This window comes from Fusarium odoratissimum, assembly GCF_000260195.1.
Source record: "Fusarium odoratissimum NRRL 54006 unplaced genomic scaffold supercont1.5, whole genome shotgun sequence".
In the NCBI taxonomy this organism is placed as follows: domain Eukaryota; kingdom Fungi; phylum Ascomycota; class Sordariomycetes; order Hypocreales; family Nectriaceae; genus Fusarium; species Fusarium odoratissimum.
Window position 1 is genome coordinate 195,524 of NW_022158691.1, and position 17,414 is coordinate 212,937.

Consider the following 17,414-nt stretch of genomic DNA (forward strand, 5'->3'; position numbering starts at 1 on the left):
GAAGTACCTCCATGTAAACTTAAGTGGACCGTTCTGGTAGATTCATTTCTTGAATTCGAAGTATGGCTTCATGTCGGGACTTTGACTAGCATCATTTCCTTAACTTGACCATCATGTTATGTAGGGTCTCTTGGACAACAGCATTCTTGAGACTTTGCATAAAGACTGACAAAATGAAAATCTTATATTGGCATGTTAGAAGCCTTGACTCTACTGATATCTGTTTGCCTTTTTCTAAATAAGTGTAACCCATCCCTACGGAGAGAATCCAGCAGGTAGGTACATGAAAATAACTAAGCTCCTCCTAATGGCCTCTCTTACACGTACAAGAATAACCAAACTTTGAGGGAGGAAGAAAAGAAAGAAAGAGAAAGAAGGAATTGTGGGGAATGAATGGTTGGGACAAAATGACAGTCCTCTATCGTGGCTCAAAGATGGTTATCTAAGCGCAACGCTTGTCGTACTGGACAAAGTTGGGATAAGTACCATCAGGCACCTCCGAGGTCTCCTTGTCGTACAGATAGCAGTTGATCGCGCCGGAGGTTCCCTTGTTCGCGCTGTACGAGAGACACTTCACGTCGGTATCGCAGGCTTGCTTGCATTGGGCAAGAGTGAGACCATCCTTCCGGCTGTACCATTTTCCGCCCCATTTGGCAACACCACAAGTGGGCTTCTTGGTCGCCAGCGCGAGATCAGCATGGCATTTATCCAAATCAGCCTTCAAGGTCTCCTTTTCTTCTTCACAGGTCTGTCCGAAGGGATCATCTTCAATGAGCTGCTCATCCTCAAAGGGGTCGTCATTCTCCTCGACCCTTTGCAAGTAGGTCGCGCCTGGGTAAGGGAGGTCTTTGCCACCCTCTTTAGCAATAATACATTGCTTTCTGGGAGCATAGTAGGTCGCGATATCAACACCAGCATCTCTGGCCAGCGCGGCACATTCTGCTTCAGAATTGATATTCTTGATGGCTGCTCCTCCCTGACGGTAGATGCCGCATTTGTGTTCGACTACGTAGCCAGGGCTGATCTCCTGGCGAGTGCCTTCGATACACTCGGCGCTGACATGAGTAGCGCTGAAAAAGGCGATCAAGAGATAGGCGGTAGATGTCTTCATGATGATAGATGAGGGATGCAGGACAGGTTCCTGGGACAAGAGAAGATGGTGTGAGGCTGTGTCGGGATCTTTGAAGATGTTGTGTGTTTGATGAATTATTGCAAGATTAGAGCGCGGATTGATGGCTTTTAGTACTTTAGGAGCTTTGGTGTTGCCCTCACCACTTCGATGTTATTTCTTACTGTTCCCCCTTCTCACCGCCATTGCACGTCTTCCTTCTTAGACTGTGATCATCAAAACAATAACATGTTTCTATGTAGCTCTTATGTACATAATCCTGCTAAGAGACATGAAAAGAACACTGTATCAGATGGATCTGGCCAATAGTCATCATAGCTTTAGGTAGGATATATCTTGAGTAATTCATTGACAAGTTTCACGATTCACATTTATCCTAGGTCCTCGCTACAGTCAGTCTTTGGTTGTCTAGGTGCGCATGAGACTTCATGCCCGAGATGAATCGGGTGCCTCTATCTATCACATTCTCAATGGTTGTATATGTATTGAGATATCAGGCTCGCTATTCTGGACGGGGTTCTCCAAGGCTAAAGCAAATACCTCTTGATGTTTCATACGTTGTCGTTCCACTTTCTCAGCTAGGCTGCCCTTTGCTGTAGTCTTTCAGGGACCATGTTCTATCAAGTATGTGATAGAGGAGTCTCAGTTACATTTAGGCCGTTCCGGACCGGGAAACTCAGAGGCTGACACCTGTTTCCAGGATTCCGGCAATTTCTGAAATATCCACTCGGGGTTGAGCCAAACCATTCATGCGCTCAGAATGACTGAAAATTGATACACCAGGCAGATATATGTCTTGTATCTATAGGAACAATGTGGATCATGCTCAGCCAATTGAGCTTTTCTGGAAAGGGGCGCCTCAACATATCGGCGTGAGAGCCAATAGAATATCACAGTCAGATGCATAGTATGTGCAACTAGCTGGGCCGTGTCTCAGGCAAGAATGTTTATGACGAGGGAGTCAAATTTGCTGAGACATGATGAGGCTACGATCGATTCTAGTGGTTATACGTAGAACCTGAATCTAAGAGACTCCTCCTGTTAAGAATTGGAGTGAGTGACGTGTACTTGATTAATTATGAGCCTGCCTATTATCGTCGACAAATTCGCAACGCAGCCAAGCCACACTCTGCGCTCAACAGGAGCACGAGTCTCCAACAAGCAAAATACATCTCAAAGAAATATGGTAGACGAAAAATAGTAAATGGAACATAAAAATCAACATATAAAACTCCGCAATAAGTCCCTTCCAGCTAAAGAATGCCACAAATGAGATTGTAGATTTTTAGACATAGCTGAAGTGAGACACTTCTGCCGCGGGCAGAGACAGTCCGAGAAATCTCGGCATTAGTCGGTACGGCACGGGAGACAGCATAAGGGGGGCTAGAATAAGCTCTTCTGTCCAATAAGACGGCTAATCATCAGCCCTGGGCATCTGATACGTTGAGCTTTAGTGTCCGACAGATCTAAGGCCCGAGACAATCATCAAGAAGGGAGACGAACCGCGTCGATCTATCTGCCCTGCCCCTTCTTGATGCTTGGGGACATCTAAGGAGGAGCTGCTCATTGCGCAATTTAAAGAAATAAGCTCCGTGACGTTGTTGATGTCCCTAGTATACTGGCTAATTTAGGGCTTAAAACATTGCTTTTTTGGGTACCCATGGGTATCACCGGTACTTTTTGGTCTATATAAAGGCTAGGGCCAAAAGGAAGTCTTGGTACAAAAAGATTACCTATGGGTACCCAATCTTAAGCCCTACTGGCTGTTGAAGCAGTTTCTGGTACAGAAGACAATTGAAACACATAGGCTAGTTCTTCATTTCCCCCTAAGCTGATATACTGAACAACCTACCTCATGCCACGGTGAGATAGTTTGAGATCTTTGATATTCATACGAATCCTTCGGACGGCAGGAGCCGTGGCCCTAGCGTCCGCTGGCTCAAGGGAGATACTGATACGAGTATTCGATTTTCTAGCGACATCACTCGTGACTAGCTTGATCGCGATCAGCACTTTGTCTCAAGCCTCTTCACATAGAGTCTTATCATTGACAGGGACTTACCTCATGGTATAACAAATAAAAGAAGAAGAAGAAGAAGTAAATGATCCATCGAAAGAGCTCTTTGGGTTCACAGTGCAAGGACAACCCTAGGATATTCCATGGATGGGAAGGAAGAAACTTTGGGATGTTCTGTCGACTAGCCCTCGGGTTAATAGGAATCTTGTCAGCCACTCTAGGATAAGAGACAAAGCTATCGAGGCAAATTACCGGGGTTTCGACCAACTCGTTGCTTCTTTATTTTCTGTACCCTTTTCTTAGGGTGGCCAAGTTGTCTCATCGCCCTGACCAAGCTTTTACCCTTTCTCTATGAGTCTTCGTATTCACAAACCTGCACGGGCTTACTGAAACATGATTCCGTGTCGTCGATCTCTGCATCATCCCTTCCGCGATCCTTATGCAAGGGTGAACACAAGTCAACACGGGCAGGTTGACTGAGCGACACGCCAAAGTAATCTTGACAAAGATGCAATTTCTAGTGCGAGAATTATCAAGAAGATTTAACACAGTGAATGAGGTACAAGTGACATGGGGAGCAGAGAAACAGAAGACGGAACGCCATAAATAGCCGCTCTACCACCCGCTTACCTACACATCATTGCGATCAAGCATCAATCTTTCACAATACTACCGTTTTTCTTATACCTCTCACCATGCGGTTCTCAGCTGCGTTCCTCGCAACCGTCCTCGGTGCCGTTAATATCAATGCGCAATGCATCGACGGCCATCGAGAGGTTATCAGCCCCGGCTACACCGTTGAGTACAAGTGCAACTTCGTCCGACTGGGCGAGACTCACAATGGCGTTCTCTCTGAAAAGGCCTGCGCTGAGATGTGTCGCGATGCTGGTAGCTCTGTCTGTACTTATCATCCGCCCACCAAACGCTGTGTCGTCGGCAAGGATGGTGGCAAGGAAATGGCCAGTAACGGCGCTATATACATGATGAAAGTCGACGAGCCTGAGATTGAGGACCCTTTTGCTGAAGATGAAGACCCTTTTTCTGTTGATTGCGAAGCTGAGAAGCAGGCTTGTGAGAGTGGTCAAAAGGCTTGTCTGGAGCGGGAGAAGAAGCTCAAGGCCTCTCATGCTGGTTTAGAGGCCAAGAACAATAGTCTTGAAGCACGCATCAAGAATATCATGCAATCAAATTGTGAGTACTACTAGCCCACTTTACCATCATCTACTATTTCTGGTTTAACACTTTCTCAATAGGCCCTAGTCAGCATGGTAAGTTTGGGGTTGTTAACAACCGAGAGTACCGCTTCTGGTGCGGCCGACGTAAGTTAATTCCCACGCCTATTACCCCAGTCGATCTAACATCTGCTAGACCACAGCCCCGAAGGATTCAAAGAAGAGCTTCCCGAGATTTACACCATGGCAGACTGCGTCGATCAGTGTAGTCGCAAGGCCTGGTGCAATCATGTCTTACACGGCATTCACAAAAACAAGTGCCGTTTGTTCGAGAGTCCCAAGGTTTCCGCAGCCACAATGCCAGGTCTTGCCACTGGTGACTGGAACTGTGGTGTCAAGAAGTAGCCGCGTGTTATTGTTGGGAGGTATTTGCCTACTCTTATGGCTCCTATGGTGGGGATGCTTTCCATCGTCAACAAATTCGACTTTTGGTTGAGAAGGATACGGAGGGGTGATGAGAGAGAAATCCTTGGTTCGAACTTCTCCTTGTGTCATAAACTGAATACAGCTGTGCGGATTGTCAAATGTTCAATAAGTGACATACCTATTCAACACACTGCACTCAGGTAACATGTTCGACCGTCGAACTATACATGCCGCTGTACAAGGCGCCTATTCATGCAACGGCACAATATGCTTACGTTAAAATCTTATTCCATCCAGATGTTTATTTTCTTCCCCGGTATTATGAGTCATTACGCTTGTAGATGTTGTTTCCCATTCCATATCTCCTACCACGTACGGTTCTCAACTAGTGAAGTCAAACTAGATAGACCTTGCCGCTGCTATTCCACTCCAAGCATGATTTTCAAGCGTGCTAGTACCAGAGACATATCCCATCGATTGTGATAAACCCTCCACCAACGAACTCTTCCTAGTTTTGGGCCCATAAATGATATGATGACAGAGGGCCGCTGCGAAAAGCTTATCTGTTACGTCCTCAAGTCTTCTCTAAAACTCTGGGAACCAACCTATGCCAAATAAAGCATTGGCCGAGGGTGTGATCATAGTGAATTGGGCCTCAATGAGGGACTGCCACAAGAGGTTTATCGCAATTGAGGGGATAAGCAGCTATTACTTCCACCTGACCGACTATCACGCCCACAAGCGTCGCCCTCAAGCCTGGCAGTATTATTAGCCAAATTCATATACAATACCTCGCTAAGCAGGAATCGTGTGTGTGTGTGTGTGACGGAGCAGGCTGGGTTGGGCCACCAATGCTAAGGATCTCTCGATCAATGTCCAACGGCGGTTGTGTTTTATTTAAACTGCGGATATCAGTTCACACTGGTGGGGTTATTCATCTACGGCTCGCCCTCTCCATCCTCAATTTATTTACACGTATACTTGGAACTAGCCTATTGCACCCCAGCTCATTAGTTGAAGCAGAGCCTGCAGATCGTATAAGTGCCTGAGAAGGATGAGTGCCATTCCAGGCTGATCAATAACACCATCGGTAGGTTTAATGAGCCTTAGTGATGTTATGCAAATCAGGCATCGTCCTATGATTGTTAGCCATGTTGTAGTTGATGGCACTCAGGACTTGCCAAATCCAGGCTCTGATCGATAAGGGCTTGGAGTCCGTAGCGGCATATCAAATTTCGAGATCACATGTTCCGGGTCAAATGGGACAAGTCTAGCTCCCCTAAAAGCTGCCTTAACACTTACGTATTCCTTGCCAGCAGGCCTCACTATGTCAGCTATTGGCGCCTTTTATGTCAACTGATTCCTATGCTAGCAGCAGCTCTGGCCGATAGGACAGAATTAATGTGTCGGCAAGCGTCCGTGTCGGCCAAACCATTTATCAGCACATTGACGCTATTCTTGATATGTTGATTAGGGTCACGAAAATGAGGTGTAAGGCACCTCACTTAATTGTATATAGATATTGAGCGAAGCCATCGGGTGTAAAAGAATCATCGTTCCGCATTGGCTCTCGACTTGAACTCTTGTACTGTCCTAACCTCTGTGCTGTGATAGCACATACTAGCCTAAAGGTTATTCGAGGACGTAATCTACTATCTAATAATCTGGTCTAGCATATTGCGAGGTCCAAAAACTGGGGCAGGTTGACGATCACTTGCATTCAGATAAGCAAGCGTCGGAAGTCTAGCTGCTCAAGTATAACACAGTTCCCGAAATAGTACCCATGACTCGAGAAGCCACCTCAAGATGTAGTCAAATCAAGACACAGGCTATTAGATGACTATGAGGTCTTCACTTCGTTTCCAAAACCTCCTCTGGTTCCATCAACAGCCTTTTTTAATGGTCGCCTCATAGCCCATTTTAAGCCATCTAGTGTTTTCAGGTTCGTCTCAGTGGACCCCTGATTGGGCCCAAAATTGGCCCTCTGTGTTTGGATTCATCTACGAAATACCTCCTTCAGGCGGAATGGCCGGACAGCGAAAGAAAGAGGCATTATACACAACGTGCAAGTTCTGTTACAGGATAAAGATATAGCGGATGGGCATCTTCATATTCCCCTACCACGCATATAGACAACACTCACATCTCGTCAGGCCATCGAAGAATAACCGCCATGAGCTCACCTGACAGTATCGGTACCTAATCGGCCTCCAAGCTGCTGCGGGTTAAGGGCGGGCTGACGGCGGGCTGAGGGGCTAACAAAACGTCCCAAAAGCGGCAGTCTTTAGCAGGTCATGTGTCGCCTAACTTTCGTCTCATAATATTATTTCAATTTAGGGTATACTATGGTCTAGAGGACCTTTCTTCCTCTCCTTGCGAATTAACATGTTCAAACTATTGTGATTGTTTCTGATATGAACGGACATGTCGCGTCTGCATGCTTCGATACAAACCCCGGCCCTGCCTCCCAGTTTCCAGCTCTGGTGAAAGTCCCATCATCATTCTTCTGCAACAGAAGACCATATGTATGGGGCTTTTTCGATGTTTCCAAAACTGCAAGGAGATACATGTTCTTTTGGGAGATCAGCCAAGCCTTCCTTTCAGCCTCCTCCCACAGATGCACAGTATCGGCGCTGATGCCAAAAGTGTGCCCTAGTATAGTTTGTATGTCTTGATAGCCATCACGACCAGGTCTACCTTCGGCCAAGAACTCTTCATCATTGGCGTCCTTGAGGATGAGTTCATCAGACGCTACTAGAGGTCCAGTCAATATTAAAGAAGCAGACTTTACTTGACCGAATTGGTTATTTGGGTCAACCAATTCCACCGCAACATCGACTACATCGACTAGAACAGTTCCTTCACCGTCTAAGATATCGAATCTCACACGGCAATCCAAGCTGGCCCAACTCCAAGACGGTGCACGGTAAACCTTCGACCTTCCTAACTGCCCAACGGCAGACATCTCCCAAAGAAGACCTTGTGGCATGGTGCTGCGAAAGATTCCAGCACAGTAGTCGCTGCCAAACCATGAGATACAACGTCGGGCGACGGCGGCGAAAGCAACAAGTTTGTCTTCATCCGGATGACTAAGTTGACGGTTCGTATATGGGAACACAAGGTCGTAGTAGTATGTGAAAAGATCTCCCTTTTCACGAACACTGAATGCGTTTTGGGCCAAGCAGTCGAAGCCGTTCCATCTATCGTCGCTTACTCCTTCTGGTAGATATTCAGTGAGGTTGTGGCTTCTATCACACTCCCAGGAAATGCGGTCTGAACTAAAATGTAAGGTTCTGGGCGAAAGGAGTCGCTCCTGGAATACCCATGCCCTGTCACTAAGAGGGAGATCTACTCTTGCCCAAGAGAAATCGTCAGCGGTAAATATTGCGCAGATACTCCAGAGATTTGACTTTTCTGTGCCATCACCTATGTCGTGCTCGCTTTTGCTTGAACTTTTGGGAGGTGCGTAAAAAGGAGTCCAGACATAACAGTCTTGCAGATACGTCGGATTCCTCGACCTGAAAGCACCTCCATGGGGGTTCTCGGAAACATCGATGGAAATATTCAAGTCACAGTTGTGATAAACCAGATGCATGTCCTCTGAATGTGAGAGCCAATCTTCATGAGAACCGAGGCCAGACTGTAGGATGCAAAGCGAGTCGATCCAGATGTAGGGAATGCCAATTCGACGACAGGTTATAATTGCGTCTCTGAAGCTGGCTGGAAGGCTCTGTAGCTGGATCTCGCTGCAAAGGTCGAATAAGTTGTCGGATGTTAACATGAAGAACTTTGGGTCTTCTCCCCAGCAATGGCTCAATGCCGCATAACAGCCTTCGGGTCTCTCATTCTCCGAAATGATCAGTCTTGGGGACTGTTGTTCATTGCCAACATGAATGAGTCGCTTGGGATGCCAGCCGTCCTCCGAAGCAGATCCGCAATCATGACGGTCTTTACAGGTCTGAAGCCACCTCTTAGCCAGCCGTGCAACATCCTGGTGGCCGGTATTATTGGGGATATCTCGCAACGAAGGAAATTCCGTTCGGACCCTCGTGGGCTCCGAGCCTCGATCAGCAGCAACAAAGCCGAGAAACTCCTCATAACCGGTTGGAGGTTTTGATGATGAAGACACATCGACAAACACGCACCAGTCTGAGTAGATCGGGGACTTGCCGTCGTCAATTGATGTCTCGGTGCCAGTCTCGTAGAATTCAATTTCCCAATGAAGCTCCCATGCGTTATCCCACCTAACCTCATATTCTAGAGGCTTCAAATCCTCAGATGGAAGCTTGCGGCTTATGTAGTAACAGATTCTGCACCCATTCTTTGCAGCGGTGGCAACACTTTTATAATCTTTGTGGTGATGCCCTTGCTTCACGTTAGTTTGAAACATAGACATGCATACTGCACACAACATCATCGTGAAGATAGATCAGCGGAGTGTTTGCGAAAGGGATTCGCATGAGACTGAAAATATCTCATTATGCTGAGTATTGTGAGCTGACACGAGTGGGGTTGCTTGGGGGCTGAAATAGGCAACCCATGTCAGATTGGACTGCTATTGCATATTGCTTTACTCACCCTAGTAACAGCTATATAAGACTTTCAAAAGTTCCTTTCTTAATATTTATATTCAAAATATCTAAATATTAATAAGCCTTTTATATTATATCATTTGCTATTTATATAACTATTTCTTTATTTATTTTTAGTATGTATAGGTGCTACCGAACTTCGTGAAAATGTGCGGTATCTCATACTCAGACTGTTCTACGCTACCAACTGCCTATCGACGCCATACCCTTGCGTTAAAGCAGGAGGAAAAATAAAAAAGACTTATCTGCTTCCTCGTCACAGTCAAATTGGCCACCACCAGAAGCTTGAAGCCCCCAGCTTCAGTTGGCATGAAGTTGATGCCCCAAACCCGCACTAACACCAAACAGAAGCTAAGATCGAAGATCGTGTATCCACTAGACTTGGACAGAACGAGACAATACCGCGGCAAGCACCGAGGCCCAAAAACTCTCTTAAACACCGCTAAACCGATCGTGGACCAAGTCCCAGCCAACCACACGATAATTGACGTGATGAACGGGTCCCTTTGTCAGGAATGACGAAGAGCATTCGACGTCAATCTTACTCGTAGCCAAGATTTTACATCTGCAAGCACTTACACTTACATCTCTATTTTTTGTCTTACGATAGATCTATCTGAGTTAAATTGTCTTATCTTTAGAGTTACTTCATCTGCCGATATGCCTTCCAACAACGCCGCCTGGCTGGTCGCCGCAAAGACGTCACCACTCGAGGTCAAGGAAGCCCCCCTCACCGAACCATCTTCAGGCCACATCCTCGTCAAAAACTCAGCCATTGCGATCAACCCCGTTGACATCGCCAACCAATACGTCGGCATCTTCATCCAACCCTCTCAATACCCCGTTATTCTCGGCGAAGATGTCGCCGGCACCGTTGAAGCCGTAGGCCCTGATATCACCGCCTTCAAGCCCGGCGACAGAGTCCTGGGCTATGCGACGTCACTCGCTACCAAGGATAATGCGCACAGCGCATTCCAGGAATACACGGTTATTCGCGCCGAGTGCGCTTCTAAAATTCCGGAGGGTTTGAGCTTTGAACAAGCTGCTGTTTTGCCGCTTTCGCTTGCTACGGCTGCGTGGTCGCTTTTCGGCGATGTGACGCTGGCGATGAGATATCCTAGTCTTAACCCTACGCCTACTGGGGAGACGGTTCTCATCTGGGGAGGGGCATCTAGTGTCGGTGGTTCAGCAGTTCAACTTGCTAAAGCGGCTGGCTACGAAGTAATCACGACTGCATCTGCCAAAAACCACGAATACGTCAAGAGTCTTGGAGCAGACCACGTTTTCGAATACAAGTCTCCCCAGGTCACCAAAGACATCGCCTCTCTGCTCACCGGTAAGAAGCTCGCGGGTGCGTTTGACGCCAGTGGTTCAGAAGACGGCATGAACAGCGCAAGCCAATCGATTGTTCACGCCGACGGTCTTCGCAAGCTCATTTGCGTTCGATCTGCCTCCTCTGAAGTCGCGGGCGTTGAGGCCAAGACTATTCTTTCCATTGGTATTATCAACACCCCTGTTGCCAAGGCTGTTTTCGGGGACTATATACCCGCTGCTTTGGAGCAGGGCAAGTTCAAGGCTGTTCCAGAAGCGGAGGTTGTTGGAAAGGGTCTAGAGGCTGTTCAGCTGGGCATCAATACGCTCGCCAAGGGCGTTTCGGCTAAGAAGATCGTTGTTGCTCTGTAAAGAGGAATAGAGCCATACGAATCAGATTCTGTATAGGACTTGGAATATAGAAGACTGTTTTAAGAAATATAATTCGTTTGCCAGCCAATTTTGCTCCAATGTGATCACTCATTTTAACCTCGGGTCAGTTTCCCCTCTTCTCCACCAAGACTTCAGCCTCAAAATTCGCGCTATCATCACGCCATAGACTTCTGAACCGTCCTTTCATTCACCATAGTAAAAACTGGTATAATGTCTGAAAGTGAAAAGAAAGAAATAATTGCCCTCATCGGCTTGGGCACAATTGGTCTTTCATTCGCCGCACTGCACCTACGCTATTCCAACGCCAACCTCAGACTGTACGACGTCCGCAGTGATTTGAAGGAGCATATCGAAAGGCTCTTACCGGTGTATCTTGAATCAACAAAGAAAGAAAGTTCAAAGGTTGATCTTACAGTCGAGAAACTCGTTGCCGACGGTCGACTGCTCATATGCTCTTCAATCGAAGAAGTTTGCTCTGGCGCAACAATCGTCCAAGAGCAAGGACCGGATAGTGTTAATTTCAAAAAGTCCAACTGGGCTGAGGTCGTTAAATACGCACCTTCAAGTGCTCACTTATGGAGCTCCACCTCTGGGATAAGTGCATCGAGACAGGTGGAGGATCTAGAGGACAAGACCAGAGTTCTCGTGGTTCACCCTTTCAATCCGGTGAGCTCGATCAACTCTCCTTCTCAAACCGTCCTACTGATATCGTCATCAAGCCTCATATAATGCCATTGATTGAAGTCGTCCCCTCGCCTCATACGGAGCCAGAACGAACTCAATTCGCCATTGATTACTTCAAGAATCTCGGCTCCGGTCATCGCCCCGTTAGAATCAACAAAGAGACCCAAGGCTTCGTCGGAAACCGTCTAGCATTCGCTCTATTCCGCGAAGCTTGTCATCTCGTCTCAAACGACGTTGTCTCAGTCGAAGATCTTGACACTATCGTTGAGGCTAGCATAGCGCCGCGTTGGGCGGTAGCTGGACCATTCAAGACATATAACAGTGCCGGCGGGATTGGAGGAATAGGGGCATTCCTGCATAATTTGGCAGATACTATGGAGGCTTGTTGGAATGACGCAGGCGATGTTAGTCTCAAGGGGACGTCTGCGACTAAGCAAGGGACTGATGCTGACGGCGATTGGACGGATAAGATCACGACGGAGACGGAACAGGCTTATGGACTACCAACAGCAGAGTCACTGGCAGAGCGTGATCGGAACTTGCAGAAGGTCATAGCAGCTCAACCAAAAGGAACTTAGTGTTTTGGCACTCTCACTTCAGTCATGAATAATGCTTTGTAACACCAATGATACTATGAATATATGTCAATATCAGACATGGAATGCGTTCAACAACTAAGAACGCCTTCTTTGGTCCAATTCAGCCCGGATCGGATGGGAACAGAATATGTCTCTCCCACAAAATCACCCCGCAACAAGTCATACTCATCCGTAGCCGACCTCTTGGCTTTGACATCTTCAGAAACCTCGTCTTCATTGTCCCATTCCCGCCATGCAAGCTTTTCTCCAGAAGCACCTCCATCGTCTTCACCGTCGCCAGTCTTTCCGGCCTTGCTACTGCCTGATAGTTTCCATCCCATTACCACTGGACCGCTGACTCCAGTCCTCTTGTCATTGTGTGTACTTGCAGGGCATTCCAATCCCCGGAAGTGGCCAGGCCCACAGCGCAGCGTTGATTCTGCACACGATGATGATGGATCTGGAGTGTCCAAGACGAGATATAAGTAACTGTCTTTCTCATGTGAGCCTCCATCGCCGTACATAATATGGGGGTCGCGGGAAATAATCGATTGCGGGAAGAATAAAGGATGTGTGAGTGTCGATGTTCTTGGTGGGAAATCTCTCGGCGTGCTGGCCTGATCTTCGACAGGCGAAAGCGATATTTTAATGATCTTCGGACTATAGGTCAATGGAGGCAGAGCCAAGACAACGTATTCAGCTGTCCAGTTTGTCATGATGTACGGTCGAGGTAGTTCGTCGACCTTGCCCAGGAATCTGTAGCTAAAGCTTGTCAATATGCCATTCTTGCGAGTTTGGAAGCTATATCCAGAAGTAGTTTGAAGAAATTCGAAGCATGACACGGTGACTTGACACTCCACACAGACGTCCTTCTGGTAGAGGCTGATGGACAAAAGCGTGAGGAATTTCCCGCACGGCGAGAATTGCACCTCTAATTGAACGTCAGCATGAATGTTCATCATTCATCGTAAAATGAGTAGGTGGTTGCTTTACCTCGTGACACTGCCACAGGCTCTACCATTTGGTCTTGCCCCTTTTCAGAGATCTCCAAACTTGTACTGGAGCCACTATCGTCGTTGAGTAAGTCGAGTCCACCAAACTTATAAGAGACAGCTACGATAGGCAATGCCGGATGACGAGTGCCTATTATTCTAGACCACGATAAGCGGTCGGTCTGGATTGGTCGCCAAACAGGTCTGCCAAAGTCATTTGCCACGATAAGACATTCTGTCATCGGCTTTTTGCGTTCTCCATCCAGAATATCTGAAGTTTCCAGGCTTCCATTCCTCTCCCCATTGATACTGTGCGTATCACTTGAATCAGAGTCATCATCAGAGTCCGAACTCCAGCCAGAGTCGTCATCAGAGTCTGAACTACTGTCTTGGGAATCTGAGTTGCTGACGATTACATTATTGGGTGACTTTGCTCTTTCATGGGGATGAACCAGGCATTGACCCTTGCGGAAATAGAATAGCCGAGTCGTTGAATCCGAGTCTTTTCGAGTCGGCTGTGTAACGACATCAATTTGTACGAGATTCCATTGTCCTTTGCCTTCCAGTCCCAAGTCCAGGTCTCTACACACTTGCGGAGGGGCCTGGTCAACTCGGTTCCCTGACGCGCCCCCCAGAAGGCAACGAGTAATACTCAAATCACGACTGTTTACTTTCCAACTCTGTAGAAAGGAGTCGCCCTTCTTGCTATCCCGGGCAATTGTGGTGATACATTCGCTGTCAGGGGCTGATGAGTCGAGGACGACCTCTCTATTTTGATCAGACTTCGACCGAGAGAAGACATCCACTTGATTCACTTTGACCCGGCGATGGGGCATCAAACCGTTCTCGCGAATGATCTGAAGCTGCAGTGTTTTACCACGTTTCTTACCCGTAGAAGAGAACGACGACTCCAATACACGCATCTCGGTCGTTGATTCGAGTAACTTGGCAACATATTTGATGTGAACTTTTTGAAGCCCGTTGGGAGCTTTGAGGTGACAGCTGGGTTTATAAAGAGTGAGCGGAACAGCATGATGAAGTTGATCAGGGTTCTTAGTAAGAAGTTCGCCCCAGTCCAGAACAAAAGCACAGAATGAGCGGTCCAGCGATACGTAATCTGCGGACGAAGAGTCTTCTTTCCATGGTGGCAGGGGAAGTCCAAATTGAAGTGCTGCATTAGGTATTGTTCCCAGGATCTGCTTATAATGACTTGTTTCCCGCTTATACCGTGCGAAAAGATGAGGGGCTGCGTGACTTTGTACGTAGATACAAGTCCAAAATGCAGGGCTCTTGAGAAAGTCTTCAACAGTCTTCAGGGTTTCAGAGCTTGGCGTTATGTCTTGCATATGCATATGCCAAAAGACGGCGGCGTAGCGAAGGAAAGCATTGTTGTAGGATGACTCTGACCTTGTGACCAGCGCTTTTAGGTCAGACGGATCTTGGTATCGTTCCTCACTGAGATACTCGATGCAACTGACTCCAAGCTCCTCTAAAGCTTTGTTCTCGTCGATAAAGAAGTCAGGCAGGTACTCTTCAATTCTCCTCTTGTTCTTTGGGTCGATAAAAAAGTCCTTGACTGACTTGTGGCACAGTGAGATCTTCTGAGAACCATTCGTGTCTTCCATGGTGATCAACGGGCTGCAGACGTCCTTTACTCTGTCGTAAACGCGAAGTGCATCTTTCTTGGACTTGATGCCATTGTTGGCAGGATCAGTATAAGGCTTGAGGGCGTCAATAAGCTCCATCAGGGTAAGTTCCTTTTCCGACAATGTAAGGATTCGAAAGGTTCGCCTGTGACAGTACGTTAATATTATTGGCTGGCGTATGGGCACTAGGTTCATGTATCGTTATGTATCAAACTTACTTGGCTAGGTCCTGTTTGTGATAGGGCAGTCCTGAAATCCTGGCCAACGACTTGATATAGCAGTCTTCCAAGCCTCTGGGGAAGCTTTGCAGGGCATCAATGGTTCCTTGCTTAGTTCTGTAGGCCTTGTTCTTTGCAATCTCACAGATCAGCGCTGCATAGAGAAAGTTGTGTTCGTCTGTGTCAAACCAGGGCTCATCGTGAGTTGGGCAGATCCTCTGGGCGTCGAGAAAGGCACGGATGTCTTTGGAAGTGTTCGTGAGGTTTGGACTAATTTCGACAGCTTTGAAAGCGTACTTGACGGACCGTATCTCCGGAACGTCCCTGCTAGTAAGGAACCACTTTACTGTTCCGAGTGTGTCCAAGTTGAGAAGCTGCTGCAAGCTGTAGAACAAAGGATTGCCGTGAGTTCGAACTGAGCACTCGTCCAACCCATCTAAAACCACATAAACCTGGGGAAAGCGGCTATGATTCAATAGTGCACGGAGAAGTCTGACCATTACTTCTCCGTCATTATTAGTCAGCTCGTGCTTGCAGGTCTTCCTGGCCCGATCATACTCGGCTTTCAAAGGGTTCGAGGCCACGTCCAGTTTACCCAAGAGCTGCAGAGCGATGGAGCGTAACCCACAAGTCTCTTGTCGCTTGGATGCCGCTCTGAACGAATAGAAAAAGTGAACAACTTCTGATTCAGGCTGTTCTTGCAAGTGGTTAATGACCGCCGATGCCAAAACGCTTTTCCCCGAGCCTGGAGGCCCATTGTACCAAAGAACAGAATTCTTCTTGGCGTCTCTCCAATCTTTGAACTCTTGTCTCTCAAATAACCACGTGCAGGTGCCCTCGGTGCGACACATATTCCTCAGTTCTAAGTCCTTCTCTGCATCAAATGAGTCGGCTTTTTCGCCACCTCTTATCCACCTGAGGATTTCATCTCTTGTTCTCTCCTGATTTTCCCTTACTCTCTCAATTGCCATACTTGCAATGAGCAATTGGCTGACTTGTTTGGAGTCTTCTCGAAACTTTTCCCGGAAAGTCTGGATTTCCTGCTTGAATGGTCTCATCGCCGAGGATAGAGTGACTCTTGTGTAGCTCTTGGACAACACCTTAGCCGAGTAGGCCCAAAACTGCAGAATATTCTTGTATGACTTCTTGATGGCCTTCGATATCTGTGGAGAGTTCTGTTGTGACATCGCAGTCATCTTGTAGCAGTCCAAGAGTGGAGGGACCTCCTCCAGAACGCTGAGGATCTCTTCCACTGCACCATGAGCCTTGGTAGCAAGTTCCAAGACGATTCGGAACCCAGAAACAGCGATTGCAACGCCAAAAGGTGCAGGCTGAAGAAGGCTTTCGCATGATTTCGTCAATGTAGTGATGCTTTCGATGAATGGGTTGATCCTTTCCCGCAAATGATGAGCCTTGCTTCCTGTCCATCTTTGTTCGACCTCGCGAATGCATTGTTGCGTCTGCTCGATGGGGTCATCGTGCTCCTCATCTTTACCCTTTTCAATCTGCTCCTTTCTGCAGGTGACGTATCTCACAAAAGGGTTGTCGGCCAGTTTTTGTGTTTCGGGATCGTCCAAAAACTCCTTGATTGCAGTTTCGCAAAGAGCGTTAAATGAATTTCCGCCTTCGGTGGTGTTGAAGGATGATGGTTTCGAAAAGGAGTATGTCGACATGTTTATCCTGACTTCCTAGTTTGACTTTACCGTCCCTTTCTCACGAAGGATGTCGAGGAACGAATGCAAGAGTTTCTCCCTGCTCGTGGAGGATGGTTGTATAGGTTAGACAGGAGCGTTTCATTATTCATGCATGGAACGTGGGATTGAAAATAACAACCCCGCTCACCCTTTATCTTTCAGCTGGCCAAGACCAACTGATCAAGGAACATCGCGGATTTATCCTGAAATATCCGAAGAACTCCAAGACTTTTGTCATTTACCATCAAGGTCTCCATTGGTTGCCTCTGTGTAGCGCTTTTCAGCTTGTCAAGGATGTTTCGCAATCAGATGGTCTGACTCCTGCGCGTGATTTGATTCCATGCCCCGAACAAAAATGCATATGCCGTTGGTCTTACAGATCTTACTTCTGGGGCTTTAGCTGCAGTAGCTGCGCCACGTATACAATGTTCGTCTGACGTGCTTGCGCTATTCATGCAGGCTGACCGAGTTGGTTACCGGAACAAGATCTCGGCCCGTTATCTCTATTGAAAATGGAACTACAACAAAACCCCGTTGCTAAGTTCATATCGCAGCTTCGGTT

At 47.3% G+C, this 17,414-nt stretch overlaps 6 protein-coding genes across 6 annotated transcripts; 3 read left to right on the plus strand and 3 right to left on the minus strand.

Moving 5' to 3' along the window:
* Positions 1 to 442: 442 nt before the first annotated feature.
* Positions 443 to 1,111, minus strand: FOIG_03989 (uncharacterized protein; the record flags this gene model as incomplete). Its single annotated transcript, XM_031202036.1, has 1 exon — positions 443 to 1,111. One exon carries the CDS (start codon positions 1,109 to 1,111, stop codon positions 443 to 445), a length of 669 nt encoding a protein of 222 aa, XP_031067483.1.
* A 2,730-nt stretch (positions 1,112 to 3,841) lies between these two features.
* On the plus strand, positions 3,842 to 4,723 carry FOIG_03990 (uncharacterized protein; the record flags this gene model as incomplete). Its single annotated transcript, XM_031202037.1, has 3 exons — positions 3,842 to 4,337; positions 4,400 to 4,465; positions 4,515 to 4,723. 3 exons carry the CDS (start codon positions 3,842 to 3,844, stop codon positions 4,721 to 4,723), a joined length of 771 nt encoding a protein of 256 aa, XP_031067484.1.
* A 2,329-nt stretch (positions 4,724 to 7,052) lies between these two features.
* On the minus strand, positions 7,053 to 9,230 carry FOIG_03991 (uncharacterized protein). Its single transcript, XM_031202038.1, has one exon. It carries the CDS (start codon positions 9,159 to 9,161, stop codon positions 7,134 to 7,136), a length of 2,028 nt encoding a protein of 675 aa, XP_031067485.1. The 5' UTR covers positions 9,162 to 9,230; the 3' UTR covers positions 7,053 to 7,133.
* A 497-nt stretch (positions 9,231 to 9,727) lies between these two features.
* On the plus strand, positions 9,728 to 11,028 carry FOIG_03992 (uncharacterized protein). Its single transcript, XM_031202039.1, has one exon. The coding sequence runs from the start codon at positions 9,997 to 9,999 to the stop codon at positions 11,017 to 11,019; it is 1,023 nt and encodes a 340-aa protein (XP_031067486.1). The 5' UTR covers positions 9,728 to 9,996; the 3' UTR covers positions 11,020 to 11,028.
* A 97-nt stretch (positions 11,029 to 11,125) lies between these two features.
* FOIG_03993 (uncharacterized protein) lies at positions 11,126 to 12,428 on the plus strand. The gene is made up of 2 exons (XM_031202040.1): positions 11,126 to 11,706; positions 11,760 to 12,428. The coding sequence occupies exons 1-2, from the start codon at positions 11,251 to 11,253 to the stop codon at positions 12,300 to 12,302; spliced, it is 999 nt and encodes a 332-aa protein (XP_031067487.1). The 5' UTR covers positions 11,126 to 11,250; the 3' UTR covers positions 12,303 to 12,428.
* On the minus strand, positions 12,392 to 16,831 carry FOIG_03994 (uncharacterized protein; the record flags this gene model as incomplete). Its single annotated transcript, XM_031202041.1, has 3 exons — positions 12,392 to 13,233; positions 13,296 to 15,085; positions 15,159 to 16,831. 3 exons carry the CDS (start codon positions 16,829 to 16,831, stop codon positions 12,392 to 12,394), a joined length of 4,305 nt encoding a protein of 1,434 aa, XP_031067488.1.
* Between the last annotated feature and the right edge of the window lie 583 nt (positions 16,832 to 17,414).

Excerpts from the sequence above, each read along its gene's own strand:
- FOIG_03991 (XM_031202038.1), bottom strand. The coding sequence starts at position 9,161 with ATGATGTTGTGTGCAGTATGCATGTCTATGTTTCAAACTAACGTGAAG.
- FOIG_03992 (XM_031202039.1), top strand. The coding sequence starts at position 9,997 with ATGCCTTCCAACAACGCCGCCTGGCTGGTCGCCGCAAAGACGTCACCA.
- FOIG_03993 (XM_031202040.1), top strand. The coding sequence starts at position 11,251 with ATGTCTGAAAGTGAAAAGAAAGAAATAATTGCCCTCATCGGCTTGGGC. Across the intron at positions 11,707-11,759 it reads TGGTTCACCCTTTCAATCCG|CCTCATATAATGCCATTGAT; the intron begins GTGAGCTCGATC and ends ATCGTCATCAAG.